The following is a 16,687-nucleotide window of genomic DNA, read 5'->3' as shown; positions in this document are numbered from 1 at the left end:
CAAAAATAACAAAAAAAAGTATGAGAAGAATATCATTTTATTAATTTTTTATTTACCAAAAAAAATATTTTTCGTATTTTTAGTACTTTAATTTTTTTAATACGATTTATTTATAACAAGAGTAATAATATAAAATTTTGTTGTCAGGAACCATATATATAAATTTCATTAGGAAGAAATAAGCAGTCTCCCCTTGAATGTGCACGCACCGTATTGAATTCAAACAGTGTTGATTGTTACTGGATTGGCCAACTTATTGGGTTAAAATGGGCTTTGTTCTCGGGCAATCCCCTATTTTTTTTATCTGAAAACATTTTGAAGGCTACGTGCAAAAGGAGAGCAATTGCCCACAAGGACTCTCTACATCAAGGGGCTTGCCTCTCATCTTTACCCCAGACTCACACGAGAATGAATATAAATACACGATGTGTTAGGATCGCCCATCAACTAGATATAGGACTAGTTGCTGGTTTATTGACCCCAAGACACCCCTGTCACAGTTTTGAAGGAGAATAGAGTCGCCAGTGCTACAGTCTGAAAAAGAAAGCTAGGAATTTGTATCTCCAAACTTACAGTTACGTCCTTGAAAATTACCGGAGGAATGTTTTGGAAGACGTACTTTCTAGTAACTTTCTTGGAGATAAAATTTTTAATTCAATTTAAATGTTACATAATGAGATGAAATATAGGGTTTAATAGCGCCACTGGCAGTGGCCCCTCTAATGGTGGACGTGTAGCCCAAATTGGTCTCGTGTTGTCCATTTCCAAGTATAGGCCCAACAACCATGAAGGCCCACACAGATCTTTTTGGCACCCAATGTAAGTCAGAAGTCCTTCAACACAGATCAGTATAATTGCCACAACCCAATGGTGAAGGATTTACTCCAACATAAATTTGGACCCACGGGCTTAGCGTCCATTTCACCGATTTATGTTACAACGTCAATTTTTCCATGAACGAAAAATTACAAAAGCTTCACATGTTAAAAAAAATAATAATAAAATAAAATAATGAAAAATAAAAATCTTCCGTGGATCTTGCCAAATGAGATCTACTGAAATGCTCATTCATTCCAACTAAAATGTTTCAGATCTCTTGATTCTGTAAGGTCTCTGTAACAAGAAAACAAAGTAAATAAATTAGATCAAAATGTATATGGCATACGGATGGCCGCAGGTGATTCCACTGGAGCAAGGACTCTGTCCATCGTCTCAGCAGATCATATACTTCAAAGTTAACAATGGATTGTTACTTATTGCGTCTCCTTGTCACATCGAGCTCTGGAGCTCTTCTCAGGTATTTCTTTAGCATTTATGTTTACAAATTTTTAACAATTTTAGGGTTTTGGTTCTGTGCAGTGTTTTTTTTTTTCTGAATTGGGAATTGTGGATTATTTACAGCATAAAGTGAGATTAGGGAAATACAAGAGGGATTCGGAGTCAGTGCAAAGAGAGGGCGAGAATTTGCAGGCGGTGTGGAGCCCCGACACCAAATTGATTGCTGTTGTTGTAAGTTTTCATTTGAATCCATCACTAATTTTAGTCATATATATAGTTCAGTTCAACTGATTAGCTATTCACTGTTACTCTTACAACTGCTATACAGCTGTACATGTATGTTTTAATCAATGCTTTATGTGATGTTATTATCCTTGTGGTCATAGCTTTTAGGATATAATTATTATTCTTTTTTACTTGTATGTGATGATTTGTGACTTTGATGATGTACCATATCTTGGCAACCTAATTGTCATCTTGATTTTGTTTCTTTTATGTATAGATACAAGGCAATGATGTATACATGTGCCACTTTAGTGATTAACTGTGTTTCTTTTTTGTTGGCAGACATCGTCTTTATATCTTCATATTTTCAAGGTCCAGATTACAGAAAAAAGTATACAAATCGGAGGAAAGCAGCCTTCTGGTTTGTTTTTCATTAAGATCTCTCTTGTTCTGAATGAGCAGTTGCCTTTTGCGGAAAAGGGTTTGTCAGTGTAAGTTCTTGAGCTAACCTCTTTCTTTATCTTTCTGTTCTCCTTCTTGCTCTATTTGTGATTAGTTCGTATTCTCTGTTGTCTTGAGTTTCAAGAATCTAGACTTTAATGGGAGTTTGAATTCTGTATTTGGACGTTAACAGGAGTTGATTCAAATGTATAAATATTCAGATTCTATTGGTTTTGAGGAACCACTCATTATATAATCTATGTTAGGTATGTCCATTGGAAAAAAAATGTCCATTTAATTTAATGGGTATACATTTATGTGGATGGGCGTTGTTTCTGGTGTTCATTATTTGTACGTATTGGGAAGTCACAGCATGAATACCTGTATGAATATAATCATGTCAAGGGCTCATAATTGTTACATTTAGGACACAAGATGCTACTTGAAATTTATTCTGCATCTATATTGTTGAGAAATGTCGACAATTGCATATATAAAATCTGGTTTAGTTTACTTTATGCTTCTTTTGTTGGTTTAGGTTGATTGAGCTGATGTATGTTTACCCTTTATGGCACTAGTATGATAATTGTACGTATTTGTTCTCAAATCTGATCTTGCTAGTCCTGTTGCGTGACTTCGTCAGGAGCAATATTGTCAGTGATAACAAACACATGCTACTTGGGCTTTCAGATGGATCTTTATATAGTATCTCATGGAAGGGGGAGGTAATCTGAATATGATTGGCGTTAGCTGTTCAGAAGTTACGGTGTCATTAATCTTTCTGCTTTAGGGTGTTGGGTCATTACTCCTTTGGGATCATACTACGTGGTAAAATTATTTTCCAATTTAACTTTATACTGTTTTTTTTTTCCTACAGTTTTATGGAGCTTTTGAACTTGTCCACTCTTCTAATGATAGCAGTGTGGCTGCTTTGTCCCACCATTTTCCGAGCAACGGTCTTGCTTCTGTCGACACTTCGGGAGCTTTTGTGTCTGATCATAAATTTCCCATAAGCTCTGCTATCATTTGGCTGGAGCTTTGCCTACCTATGAGGTTGCTATTTGTTTTGTATTCTAATGGACAACTAATGTCATGCTCTGTGAGCAAGAAAGGCTTAAAGCTAGCTGAATTCATTAAAATTGATAAAGAGTTGGGTTCTGGTGATGCTGTGTGTGCTTCAATAGCTCCAGAGCAACAAATCCTTGCTGTAGGTACAAGGAGAGGGGTTGTTGAGCTCTATGACTTGGCAGAATCAGCATCACTTATTCGTACTGTGTCTTTATATGACTGGGGGTAAGCCCGTAAATGTCTATGTGAATGTACTTTTGTTTGTCATTTGGTTCATTATCCTGCTGTTCAAATGTCCTCTGCTTGACATTACATCAGGCTTTATCTCATGAAGAATGAGAGAAGTTTATTATACATTTTGCAGATACTCCATGGATGACACTGGTCCTGTTAGTTGTATTGCTTGGACACCTGATAATTCTGCTTTTGCTGTTGGTTGGAAGTCAAGAGGACTTACAGTTTGGTCCGTGTCCGGATGTCGTCTGATGTCAACGATCCGTCAAATCAGTTTAAGTTCTATATCCTCTCCCATTGTTAAGCCAAACCAAGACTGTAAATATGAGCCATTGATGAGTGGCACCTCAATGATGCAATGGGATGAATATGGATATAGGCTATATGCAATTGAGGAAGGATCTTCAGAACGAGTTCTTATATTTTCCTTTGGCAAATGTTGTCTTAACAGAGGGGTTTCTGGCATGACATATGCTCGTCAAGTAATTTATGGTGAAGATAGGTTACTAGTTGTGCAATCGGAAGATACTGACGAACTCAAAATTCTACACCTAAACCTTCCAGTTATTCACGAAACTTCAATCTCTACAATTGGTTTTCACTTGATATAATATTTGTATCCCTGATACAATCTTGTTTTTTGCCCAGGTTTCTTATATCTCCCAAAATTGGCCTGTCCAGCATGTGGCTGCAAGCAAGGACGGAATGTTCTTGGCAGTTGCTGGTCTTCATGGGTTAATCTTATATGATATACGGCAAAAAAAATGGCGAGTATTTGGAGATATTACTCAGGAACAGAAGATTCAGAGTAAAGGTTTGTTGTGGCTGGGGAAGATCATTGTTGTCTGCAACTATATCGATTCTTCTAACACGTGAGATTTTTTTTTTTAATGTATTCTATTGTGGATTCTTTGAAGTTGTCTTTTCATCCTTCAGCTATTTGAAGTATTCTTTTAGACTTTGCATAATAGTCAAAATGTTTGGTTGAGCCTTGCTGCCGACCTTGCTAGCTGCCAAGGCATTTTCCCTTTACACATCAATCAGGATCTAGGCCTTGGTTGTCCACAGGTGTTAACAGTGTGGATTCTATTCTGTTTGAGTGGAGCAATCTTTTTTCATTATTCTTATTATTTGGTTGGAAAGGATGGAAATTTTGCTGAAGTATTGACTCATTGCAGGTATGAACTGCTCTTTTACCCAAGATATCACCTTGATCAGAGCTCGTTGCTATGTCGGAAATCATTGCTTGCTAAACCAATAGTGATGGATGTCTATGAAGATTATATTCTTGTGACCTATCGCCCATTTGATGTCCACATATTCCATGTGAAATTATTTGGTGAATTGACACCTTCTACCACTCCAGACCTTCAGGTAAAGGAATGTTTCAGATGTGCTTTGATGAAAATTTGGTTAGAATTGTCGAATGATACTATTTTCCTGGTAGATTTGTGTTTGTAAAGTTAAAAATTGTACTCTGGATGAGACTGCTTTAATGGAACTTTATTCTTCATTCATTTTTAAGTGATAACATGACAAACAGCTTTCTACAGTACGAGAACTTTCAATCATGACTGCAAAGAGCCATCCCGCTGCTATGCGTTTTATCCCCGATCAGGTTCCAAGAGAATGTTCTTTAAACAATCATGTTTCAACTTCTTCTGACATGTTAGCAAGGGAGCCTGCGAGGTATGGATCTATGAAATGATGATTAGAAGTTTTTGTGCTCTATATGCCTCTGAATCGATACGTCTATTTGCTAGATGTTTGATATTGAGAGCAAATGGGGAGCTTTCACTTTTGGATTTGGATGATGGACGAGAAAGAGAGCTTACCGATTCTGTTGAATTATTTTGGGTTACTTGTGGTCAATTAGAGGAGAAAACGAGTCTAATTGAAGAAGTTTCATGGTTGGATTACGGATACCGAGGAATGCAGGTAACCAACTACTAAGTTCTATCAATTTCCTCATGTCTAGGGTTTATAAAAATTCAACTCTGTTTTCCGTCATGTTTATCCGTCTGATATAGAATCTTGCTGGAAGCTTATGTTTACAGGTTTGGTATCCATCTCCTGGTGTTGACCCTTATAAGCAAGAGGATTTCTTGCAGGTATGCACCATTTACATCTGTTTTTTTTTTATCCTCCAGCCAAATGATTCTTTTCATCATAGCATATGATGACTTTTCATTTGTGTAGTTGTGCATTTTTCATTCAAGATTCTGTCAGTTGAAATAAAAGAAGGAAATGGTCCTTGCTATATATAGTTTAACATTAAGAGTTGTTACTAGGGTTTATTTTCCATTATTCTTCTCTTTTTAACGTTCTGGTTTTTCTTTAATATAACTAGAATGATTTTCCATCTTCTCTGTTAATGAAGACATTATTTCCTTTCCTGGTTGAATCTTTTTTATTATCAGTTAAATATTATATGTATTTGCTTTAGCTATTGAAATTTCAGAAGATTTTGGAAGTGAATCTATGAAAAGTAATTATGTTAAACTTGAGATATTCTGATCTGGTTGGCAATCCATATAGTCCATATACCCAATTGGTTAACTCACTGAATGTTTATCTTCTAGTTGGACCCGGAGTTGGAATTCGACCGTGAAGTGTACCCTCTGGGGCTTCTTCCAAATGCAGGTGTTGTTGTCGGTGTTTCTCAAAGAATGTCATTTTCTGCATGCACAGAGTTTCCATGTTTTGAACCAACTCCACAAGCTCAAACTATATTGCATTGCCTTCTTCGGCATCTCCTTCAGGTATCAGTATGAATTTTTATTTTTTAAATCTAGTATAGGAAAGTTAATGACCTTGTTGGACGGAATTGAAGTCTTATTCACATCGACCTTGTATGCTTGAATGGAAAGCTACAGCCCAAATTACCAATAATGGTAAAAATTGATTGACTACGCAATCGGTTACTAGGTAGTTAATCAGCAGGGCCAGCATTTTTGACCTGTTGAACTTATCATGGCAGTTGGTTTTATATTGTCAGGAGAAATATCCACTGCTTGTACCTGTTGGGAATTTAACTTATTTGTCATCAATTGCCGTCAACCATTGAGGCTGTATAATTATGAATCCAAAATAAGAATAAAATCATGCTCATGTCCTGCTCATGGAACAATGATATTGTACTGGCTGGTGTTATATGGGAATGGATAGTTCTTTGATTAACTTATACAAATAGAGCACTTAAGCCAAATTGCTTTCTGTTATGTATTAGAAAACTGGAGAATTAGTTTTGAGCGGACTGCTAGGTCCTTCTGAGCATGTATGTACTTTCTTTGGTTCTTATTTATTAGTTTGCCTAATGGCTCCTGTCGAAATGCTGGCCCTGCTGATTACAAAATTCAATTCAGTTTACTAGTTGATTGCCTATGTATGATGTTCTGTATTAGATTCACGATATTCATTCTGGATCTATTTCTATTTTTGCCTGTCAGAGGGACAAAATTGAGGAGGCATTGCGGTTGGCTCAATTGTCTGCAGAAAAGCCTCACTTTTCACATTGTCTTGAGTGGCTTCTTTTTACTGTATTTGATGCTGAAATTTCACGGTATGTGTATGATGAGAAACCCCAAATGTAATCATTGATCGATATTGACATGGTTTTTCTGATTCTCAGTTATTTAACTTTGCACAAACCCCACCGTACTTCAAGGAATGCACTCTTAAGCAATTGCTGAACTTGTGAAATATAGTTTATTTTAGTTATTTGTTGTGGTTGTATGTATTTTCTTGGGGGGGGATTTTTTGGTTACACTGTTCTGGCATCTATTTGTGTTCCCAAAGCTAGAATCAGATCTTAAATTCATGTGTTTTTTGTGTTAAAAGTTTATTTTTAAGATGCAAACTTTGTTGCAGGCAAAATATAAACAAGAACCAGATCTCAATACCTAAACGTGCTGCCAGCTTCTCTCTTTTGGAGAAGACTTGTAATTTCATCAGAAATTTTCCTGAGTATCTTAATGTGGTGGTGAGTGTTGCAAGAAAAACTGATGGTCGACATTGGGCAGACTTGTTCTCTGCTGCTGGAAGATCAACAGAGTATACCTTTTACTTACATTTACTTATTTATTTTCTTCCTCATTTTTGAAGGGTGGATAAAAAAGTGTTCTATTTTATTTTACATTTGTATGATATTTGCATAATTCTTGATCAGACATGGAGGTAATTATGTAACTGAATATTAAAGAAACGAGGGAGACAAGTCTTCTGAAAAAGATTCCTTCTTGCAAAAGGCTGTTGATCTCTTCCCTATTCTTCTATGCTCATCTTGATGACCTGTGAATATGGAGTTTTTTCTTATTGGAGTTTTGGTTTTTTGGACAATTTTTTAGTGTTCCTTTCTTTCTGTTCTCTACCATAGTGCTGGATTGAGACTTTGTGGATATTGCTGAAACTTATATTGGTGTTGGCTTTCTTAGAGAATTTGGGTGGCCTTTTTCCTTGTTCTCTTCCAATTTGGTTGTCCGAGGTCTTTGTGAACATTGGCAGATGTGTTTTTGATGAAAGATTGATTGTAATTTTCTTGTAATGCTGAATCTGCTACCGTACTGCTTAATGGAAAAAAATTACTAAAATGACTGCATATTGTGTATTTTTAATAGGTTGTTTGAGGAATGCTTCCAGAGAAGATGGTACCGCACTGCCGCTTGCTATATTCTTGTAAGATCTACAGTCTCTCTCTCTTTGCCAAGGAAGAATTACAGCCTGCTTGTTCAATTATGTTAGGCCTCCCTAACTATAGGAATTTCTTGCCTTCTTGGTCCTGTACAATTTTTCTCCTATAATAAGCTTTATTTAATCTCAATTTTCCAAAATGGACCATTGAATACTGTTCTTCAGTGTGATTATGTTTCCTTTTGTCCGGCAATCAATCTTATGTCCACATCACATGGGCACACTTTAAATTTGGGATCTGATACAACAGTGAATGATTGCATGTCCAGTTTGTAAATTGTTCAGTTTGTATAACATATGGGCACACCTTAATTTGGCATCTGATACAAAACCGAATGATTGCATATTCTGGTTAAAACCTTTACACCATTTTCATGATGGGTTAAAGGTCATGAGGAGACTTATGACCAAGTAGGAAATAGGAATTACATCCCCGTTTTGTATCAAGGATTGGCAATGATGAAATAAGTTTTAAACTAGCTGATTAGCCGGGCCAATAGGTAGTTAGGTTTTCATTGCTTGTATCAATGTCACAGGTGATCGCTAAACTTGAAGGTCCTGCTGTCAGTCAATATAGTGCCTTACGTTTATTACAGGTAGGCGTGGTCTTCTGCATTTCAAACTTTATTTTCTCTTTGTTTTTCATTTTCTTTGTGGTTATCCTTAACAATGATTGTCAACCATATGCAGGCAACTCTTGACGAATGTTTATATGAACTCGCTGGGGAGCTGGTATCAGTTTTAACATGATCATAGACTCTCTTAATTGGAAAAATGATACCTAAATGTTGCACAGGAATGACCTTTTTTTTTTTTTTTCCCTCTCTCTCTCTCTCTCTCCCCTCTCTCTCCCCTTAGGTGAGATTCTTACTAAGATCTGGAAGGGAATATGAACAAGCATCTACTGATTCTGACAAACTATCTCCCAGATTTTTGGGCTATTTTCTTTTTCCTTCTAGTTATAGGAGGCCATCTTTGGATAAAAGGTTGATGTGCATTCCTATGAGCAGTTTTGCATGTATCTGAACCGACCATCTTGACATTACTAATCATATTTACTAGGCTTTTCTTCTTTGGGCAGCACCTCGTTCAAGGAGCAGAGTCCAAATGTTGCTTCTGTTAAGAACATCTTAGAAAGTCATGCTAGCTATTTGATGTCAGGAAAAGAACTTTCCAAGCTTGTTGCATTTGTAAAAGGCACTCAGTTTGATTTAGTGGTGAGAAAAGTTTTTAGAGCCTTTGTTTCGGTTATGTGATATTTTAAAGTGATCTTATTAGTTTGCTAACATTTACTACAGGAATATCTTCAACGTGAAGGACGTGTTTGTGCTCGCTTGGAGAATTTTGCTTCAGGACTTGAACTAATTGGGCAAAAGGTATCAATATCTGTCAATTTTTCACAGCTCACCTTATCAGTCTCCCTGTAGCATATATATGTCAAAATGTGACGTTTTCCTCTTGGATTGTTTTTCTATTTTTTCCTTTCAAAGCTGATGCTGTAAATATTTTGTTTGCAAAAGATTTTAAAATGTAATTGAGTCAAGATGGTTAGATATTTTATAACTTCCTTTTTACTCTTAACTGGATTTCTATGGAGTTATAGCATTAACATTAATTTTTCTTTCAAAAGTGATCAACTAGACACTGATGAGATATCTCACTTTTGAATTGTTCAGCTCTCTGTAATTTCATTACTATTATATGCCATGAGGAATTGTTGAATTATATTTATCTTGGCATTTCTTTATTGACTGAATCATCTTTTATAATATTCTAGCTTCAAATGGGCACACTGCAGAGCCGGTTGGATGCAGAATTCCTTCTGGCTCATATGTGCTCTGTAAAATTCAAAGAGTGGATAGTGGTTCTGGCAACTCTTTTGAGACGATCTGAGGTATAATGCCACCCTGTTATTGCTTTTGCTTTATTCGTTTTACCTTGCAGTAGTTTGGAACTTATGAGAATCTCAAAATTATTGAGTCACAATTGAGGATCTGAACTCCTGTAAAAATATATGTATTATCATTGCATCTGATGCTTCAGGTGGAACTTAGTTCACTGTGGAAAGGAAAATTATAAAATGTAAGCGTAACGAGATGCTTTTAAGAGAAAATTTCACTGAGATTTTTCTGACGAGTTTTGCTTGGCCATCTCATTTCAAGCTGCTTTTTTTCTTTATATCATCTCAGTAGTGATAACTATAACTCATTGAATTTGCTAGCATCTTTTGCTGGTTGTTTATTTTAAATGAGATTATGGCGATAAAGCTTGGAAACTCAAAAAGTACTAAAACTTAATTAGTGTACGATCATTCTTCAGGCATCCAAAGATGATTGCATTACAAATAGTTAATTTTGAGCCAGTATAAATAACTATTATCTTATATAGATGCATCATGATAGGTCGGCACTAGCGTAATCACTTCAATTCCCCTGAAGCTGTTACCTGATTTATTTTGTCAGTGTGCATCAGAATAAGTATACTTGCAAATTAAGATTTTCCTTGTGGCTCTACGCAGGTACTCTTTGATCTTTTCCGGCATGATATGCGATTATGGGAAGCATATGCCATCACCTTACAGGTATTCTTTTAATCTTTTAGATCAGTGCTCAAGATGACATTCAAATTGGCTATTATATTGTGCAAAATTTACCATGCTCTTGTTTTGCTTATTCAGTCTTACCCTGCATTTGCTGAATACCATGATCTGCTTGAAGCCTTGGACGAAAAGCTTTCATCTGTTGTGGATTCTGCAAAGAGATGAGGGTAGTTTTTCTGATGTTGTTTGGCAACAGATTGGGACTAATTAAGGTAATTTTCTAAATGGCATGTGCAATTCTCTGGCGAATGATTCTGTTCAGAGTCCTAAGTGATGAATGAACATCTGCCTATCAGTTCTAAGTGAAGACAACGACATGGACAGCAAGTCATGGGAATGACTGGGACCTCCCTTTTGTTATTGTCCCCATCAATCCATCAGACACTCAGTTAATTCATGTAGATAAAGGAGGTCTATGCATAGTAAACTGTCTCGAGAGTTCTTTTTTTTTTTCCCCAATTTTTTTGACAAGTCTGGAAAATGTTGATATTGTCTGTATTGTTATGGATTTATTATGGAATTGTCCTAAGTTTATGGAGTAATTGTAAATAAGAACTTTAAAGATTCAGTTCAAAGAATTCAAGTGAAAAGGTAGAGGAAATTAAGCTAAAGCAGTAAGTCTTCGTTGTGCTTCATTCGATTGTATCTAAATTACAATTGTTGGTGGCCTCATTTATAGTGAAGTTCCCACCGTCCATTTGCATGCAAAACATTCTAAACATTTAAACGTATAGAAATTAATAATCTAAGTCTTTTGTAAGTAATGCATTATGATATAATAAAAGTGAAATTGGGGTAGAAAATATTGACAACGCGTATAAATGGAAATGAAAGCAATTATTCCCAAATAAAATCACCTGATTCAAATCACGGGCTCGAGTAAAGCTGAACATGACATTTTTGGTTGTTAATGACTGTAGTGAGCTCCCGGTAGTGGGTCATGCTCCATGCCCATTATAAATGATGATAATCGTTGGTTTCGAGCAGATAGTGCAAGTCAATTTTGTGATAATTTTGGGTTTTGTGCCTTAGCGGACGAGTGCTCTGATAATGTTTAGTATGTGGGTTCAGCTACCTTGCACCAGTTAGTTTTAAGGTAGAGCAACTTTCAAAATCGTTAGATGGATATTGTTACAATTGTTTTAAATTTAACTATAAATATACAATAACTTTGGATAAATGAATATTATTACAATTATTTCAAATCCAACTACAGATATACAATAACTTCGGAGGTTGCTCTACGTTGGAACTGCTCCAACATAACAGCTGCCTTATTATGTTTGTTCCGAAACCGAACAACCTTTTCAGGCTGAAGTTCAAATTCAAATTGTGTGCCCGTTGTCAAATCCAAATTTGATTAGAAATAACTAGAATGATTTGGCCTTTTTCGGAAATAAGTGAAGATTAGCGCTGAAGGCTGAAGCTAACAAAGCTACTACATTCTCTTATAGAGTAAATAGGGTGAGTTGTCGCTAATGACTACGACAAACAAACGAGTTGGGGTTAGTTCGCTCCACAGAGGTGGAAGTCTGCGGCAAAGTGGATGCAAGCTTGTGAGGTGCTTTGTAATTTACATATTATAAGGATTTTCGTCTTTTTCCTTCACTTGAATTTAATTTCAAAAGCTCGTTCATGCGCACGAAGTCGTAGAGTACACCGACTCAGAACAGTGAGAGAATTGATTTAAACTATTACAACGAACACGACGATTTTATTCTCCGTAAGCCAACGACTTTTATGTGCCAACAACATGCTGGGGGAAAAAGAAACTGTGTATCTTGCTGATATAAATGCTGCATATTCCAAGTGCCCTTTGAACTATAAGATGTACGTAATCACCAGCTAAAGCTGATAGATTCGAAGTGCAGATTAGCTGCCAGACCAGATGAACAGATTGTTGCAACTTCATGTCTCATCCTCTTCGGACCGGAAACGAGAACTCCAACGCTTGATTCTTTACACTCAAATAGCATCCCTGCACCCACCATATATACAAGCGAGAAAATATAAAATGACCTATCGAGTTAAGCAAGCAGAGCAGAAGTCAAGGGCTAAAACAATTTTAAAGCCGATCGAGGTAAAACACATGGCGACAAGGAAACTTACTCTTTAGCTCAGGTCTTTTTCCATAGTGCACAATGGTAGCTTGAATTAGAGACTGACGTGGAAGACTTTCCAATTCTCTATCAGCATTATAAAACCAAGAGTTTGGTGATCCAGCTGGCGTTGAACCTTCCATGTGTTGTATCTGCGTTGCTTCCTTGGCATTCTGTTTCTTGTTCCAAAGCACAGCTGCACTGGCCGTTGCAGCTATCGACACACATAGAACTAACATATTCAAGAATGCTCTTAAAGTGAACGAGAAAATTTGATTGGAATTGTGATCAATAGGATAGATGTAGTAGCTGCCAACAATCCCAATTAATATGAGGAAAATGATGAATGATGATGAGATTATTGCACCAAGCCATAGCCAGCGGTTTGGTCCCAAGACGGATGATATGGGTGCATCAGTTGCGAGGGGCTTGAACCATAAGGCTCGAATGAGTTTCGAGTTGTCTGTTGTTGGTTGTTTCTCTCTTGTTACATAAGCCTCAATTTGTAGCTTCAAGTTGGGAAGCTCCGTAGGGGTGCCAGAAATCGGAAGCAAAAGGTCTAACATGGTGAGGTCCGAAGAGTTTTTGAATGAGCAAATCAGGATTACTTGTGGAGTCTTACATTTTGTTACTGTGCTTGCATACATAAGCTCTCGAATTACAGAGATAAAAGGAGTAATGCCACTGCCTCCGCTCACCATCACAAGAGTATCATGCCTTCAAAAATCACCATTGCTCTCAGTACCAATATTATTAATAACATCAAATTAGACTACTTCTAAAACACCAACATAACAGTGCTAAAAAGGTACAATGCAAACCTGAGAAAATGAGTTGAAACAGGCCCATAAGGTCCCTCGACAGAGACGTCAAGACGATCAATTGAAGAAGGTGATGAAAGCACCTGATAAAGCTTCTTGGACCAACTTCCTTCACCTTTAATCACGACACTCAACTTCTCTGGTTCCAAATTACTACTAGAAGTAACAGTAAAAGGATGCCATTGCAGCTTGGAAATGCTCGGCACATTAATGAACATAATGCTTGTCGGATTGTAACTCAAACCTAGTAAAATAATTATTAAAAAATTAAAAAAAAAAAAAAAGAACCCAAAGAATCATCAAGTGAAGTAACAGGAAGATATATATAGAACTATTACATATGTAGTTAATATACCTGGAGCTTTGGAGAAGTTGAGTTCAACAGTTTCGCCAGGTAACATACGAGCAGAAACTAAACGAACTGCTCGTCGTGATTGTAAGAATCTTAGGTAACGATCGACCACGAAGAGATAGAAACTAGGAAGCATAATCAACGAGTAAGAGATGCCAACATGGAACACGAAGAAGACCACAAACAATATGTAAAGGTAATGTGTGTAAAAGAAGAGCTCAAAAAACTTGCGGCGTATTGGAGGGAAAGTTGTTGCCCACATGGCAAGACCAGATAGCAATGCCAGCTCTCCGGCCACGTTTGATATTCCGATTTTTGCCCATTGCAACATCTGCAATAAGTCAACGATCAACGATAAAGCACGAGGATTCTACTACTTTCGTCTTTACAGGATCAATGTTGGTAACAAAAAAAATTCACAAAAGTCAAAAATGGGTCCCGCAACTTGTTAATTTCCATTTGCATATATCTATCTGGGGACTGGGGACTGGGGGGGTTTGGACTTTGCAGTGCCTACTTCCGACCCTTCGTTAACAGTGCTTTCAGCTTTTTTCACGAATCGCTTTTGGTGGCGTGGCATCATATCATCAGTATCACTTGCGTTTTAGACTTTTGGGCCAATATGAATGATATTTGTTTCTCGATAGGTGGGCCAGTTGGAGTTGGTATCACCAGCACTAAGGAAGGATGTGACTAACGTACGGGCCCTGGACAACAGAATCGTGTGGAATATTTGGCCCAAATTCACTTTCCAAACGGAGGGTCCGCCCAACCCACACGTATCAGATTAACTTTTTCGTGGGACCCACAAACTAAGATTCCTAACCCGACCGGAGCGTAAACGGAAAAGAAGCAGTCAATACTTTTCTGCTACAAAATAAAATTACAAATCAAAGTACCCAAATAATGCTCCTGACCGTTCGTGATCAGCTCCGCAGCGCACTTATTTATTATTATGTGCATGGAATACAAGCGTTAAAAGAAGAGAGAAAGAGTGATACTACTTGCATATGGCTGTATGCATAAAACTGTACATGGTAACTAAAGATAATAAATATTTCATTTGTTTATTTTATTGATTTTATTTTTTATACATAAATATTCTTATTCTACTTGTCATCCATAATTTTATTCGTAACTGTTGAGGGCAAATAACATTTTTAAGAGAGAAAATGACACAACTGCAATGACGTAAGCAAATTTGACGTTTCCCAAACAAGCGAAACTATACTGCTACGATTACGAAAAGAAAAAGACGGCGAGAGAGCTATCTAAGTCCACTCGTGGGTCCCTTTAATGACATATATGGGAAGGTTGTCCATAATCGAACGAATCCAACCGTTCATTCTGGACACGCTCTTCGAGATCATTCACATCAGGTTGACCATCTAAACAATCCTACATCATCATCATCATCATAAGATTAACAAATACCAGTTTTTTTTTTTGGGAAATTAATATTAGGGTTATTTATCTCCTAATTTAAGTTCTAATATCGGGTGATGCTGATGCATCTATGAGAATAGACTCGTTTCAAATTCAGTAGCTTCATCTTTTATTTGGTTGTTTTTTTTTACTCTTTTTAGCAAAAACGAAAAGAGTACGTAGCTAGTGCCAGTTCCTTGTAAAGGAGAAACACCAACCAGAAATGGAAAACAATATCTACAAAAATTAATATTCAAGATTAACAAGCAAAAGAGAAGAGAAAAGAAAAAGAAAAAGGTATCCAAAATTATTACCTCCGAGATGTTGTTTGTAACTGCCCAAAAGATGATGTAACAAACGCCGTGGGCAGTGAAGAGGGTCATGACCATGTGGCCCAGCCAGATATGATACTTGATGCTGGCCTCAGATGTTAGGCCAAAAAGTGGAAGCACCGATGAGCCCCGAGCTACCGGAAAGAAGAGAAGTGTAAGACATATGTTTCCAACAAGGCCGAACCTCAGCGCCGTACTCTCCAGCTTACCTTGCCATCTGACAGAACCCAAAACCAAAATATTATTTCAATCTCAATTTCCAAATAAACTTGCTGCCGAAAATGTTAAGGTCTTACACTTTCACTCCTTCCTCTGCTGCTGATTGTGGGGTGATATCAGCAAAGCTGTTATGGAGGTAATTGGAGAGACTCCAGATTAGCAGTGCAATCAACATCATGAAGAAGGCTAGCTCAATGCCAGAAACAATCCCTAGTGGGCCTTTCACCAGCATCGGCTTTTTCCATATGCCCAGGCGATGCTTCTTGCCATTTCTGTTGGTTCCAAGTTCATTTCAAAAAAATAAATAAATAAATAACAATCGACAAGTACGCACGTACGCCACAAGATTACAGCAACCACTAGCAAATGGGTTTATTTTATAAATATACCTTTCCAGAACATTATTATCGTTCAATTTGTTCCCAAGATGAAGGTACAGGCAGCCCGTTACGGCAATGAAGAGAATAGGAAACGTGTAAATCAAAAGCGTTGTTCCTGCAGAAGTAACTTATGGACATGTAACATACTGTAAATTCTTTAAATTTGTAGTTAATAATTTAATTTACCAACCTTGTGCTCCAAAATATGTAGTAAAACCGAATTTGGCTCTCAGATGAGGCAACCAGTTTTGCCTGTATGTGTTGGTGGGCATCAGGACCCAAAGCATAAGAGTGCCCAAATACACTGCCATTAGCAGCAGCTTTATGATTGCGCGAACTGCACCAATGTTTTCATGAGACGAAGTTGATTTGTTCACGACTTTCGAATCCATATCTCTCTCCTCACTGTCTCAATCTCAACACCAAAAAAGAGAGAGTCAATTCGTTAGTTGTGGGAGAGAATCTCTGTGGAGAATGTAAGTAGAATTACCATATTTATAGGAAAGAATTTGCAAATAATATTTT

General features: G+C 37.0%; 2 protein-coding genes across 6 annotated transcripts; one reads left to right on the top strand and one right to left on the bottom strand.

Annotated features, from left to right (window-relative positions):
- Positions 1-952: 952 nt before the first annotated feature.
- Positions 953-11,169, top strand: LOC127898615 (uncharacterized). 5 transcript variants are annotated; one of them, XM_052437084.1, is made up of 24 exons: positions 958-1,297; positions 1,402-1,509; positions 1,846-1,994; positions 2,588-2,669; positions 2,822-3,237; positions 3,377-3,809; positions 3,895-4,118; positions 4,425-4,620; positions 4,790-4,935; positions 5,010-5,184; positions 5,304-5,357; positions 5,829-6,008; positions 6,696-6,808; positions 7,117-7,299; positions 7,863-7,920; positions 8,472-8,531; positions 8,626-8,667; positions 8,794-8,921; positions 9,017-9,152; positions 9,234-9,311; positions 9,713-9,829; positions 10,454-10,516; positions 10,613-10,746; positions 10,831-11,169. In XM_052437084.1, the coding sequence occupies exons 1-23, from the start codon at positions 1,151-1,153 to the stop codon at positions 10,697-10,699; spliced, it is 3,375 nt and encodes a 1,124-aa protein (XP_052293044.1). In that variant the 5' UTR covers positions 958-1,150; the 3' UTR covers positions 10,700-10,746; positions 10,831-11,169. The 5 variants fall into 5 exon arrangements, 4 of the variants coding, with proteins under 4 accessions (XP_052293044.1, XP_052293043.1, XP_052293045.1 ...); XM_052437083.1 differs by having other exon boundaries at positions 10,613-11,169; XR_008053120.1 differs by lacking the exons at positions 9,713-9,829; positions 10,454-10,516; positions 10,613-10,746; positions 10,831-11,169 and having other exon boundaries at positions 953-1,297; positions 8,998-9,152.
- Positions 11,170-12,214: 1,045 nt separating this feature from the next.
- Positions 12,215-16,687, bottom strand: LOC127901077 (ferric reduction oxidase 2-like). The gene is made up of 8 exons (XM_052437088.1): positions 16,353-16,687; positions 16,172-16,277; positions 15,860-16,054; positions 15,546-15,780; positions 13,810-14,137; positions 13,455-13,698; positions 12,644-13,350; positions 12,215-12,512 (listed from the first exon to the last, which is right to left on the bottom strand). Exons 1-8 carry the CDS (start codon positions 16,552-16,554, stop codon positions 12,373-12,375), a joined length of 2,157 nt encoding a protein of 718 aa, XP_052293048.1. The 5' UTR covers positions 16,555-16,687; the 3' UTR covers positions 12,215-12,372.

Source organism: Citrus sinensis, chromosome 3 (assembly GCF_022201045.2).
Source record: "Citrus sinensis cultivar Valencia sweet orange chromosome 3, DVS_A1.0, whole genome shotgun sequence".
NCBI lineage: Eukaryota > Viridiplantae > Streptophyta > Magnoliopsida > Sapindales > Rutaceae > Citrus > Citrus sinensis.
Note: the sequence above shows the minus strand (reverse complement) of the source record. Positions and strands in the feature narration are given on the sequence as shown.

Excerpts from the sequence above, each read along its gene's own strand:
- LOC127898615 (XM_052437084.1), top strand. The coding sequence starts at position 1,151 with ATGTATATGGCATACGGATGGCCGCAGGTGATTCCACTGGAGCAAGGA. Across the intron at positions 1,298-1,401 it reads AGCTCTGGAGCTCTTCTCAG|CATAAAGTGAGATTAGGGAA; the intron begins GTATTTCTTTAG and ends GATTATTTACAG. Across the intron at positions 3,810-3,894 it reads TTCTACACCTAAACCTTCCA|GTTTCTTATATCTCCCAAAA; the intron begins GTTATTCACGAA and ends TTTTTTGCCCAG.
- LOC127901077 (XM_052437088.1), bottom strand. The coding sequence starts at position 16,554 with ATGGATTCGAAAGTCGTGAACAAATCAACTTCGTCTCATGAAAACATT. Across the intron at positions 16,278-16,352 it reads TACATATTTTGGAGCACAAG|GAACAACGCTTTTGATTTAC; the intron begins GTTGGTAAATTA and ends TTACTTCTGCAG. Across the intron at positions 15,781-15,859 it reads GCAGAGGAAGGAGTGAAAGT|ATGGCAAGGTAAGCTGGAGA; the intron begins GTAAGACCTTAA and ends GGGTTCTGTCAG.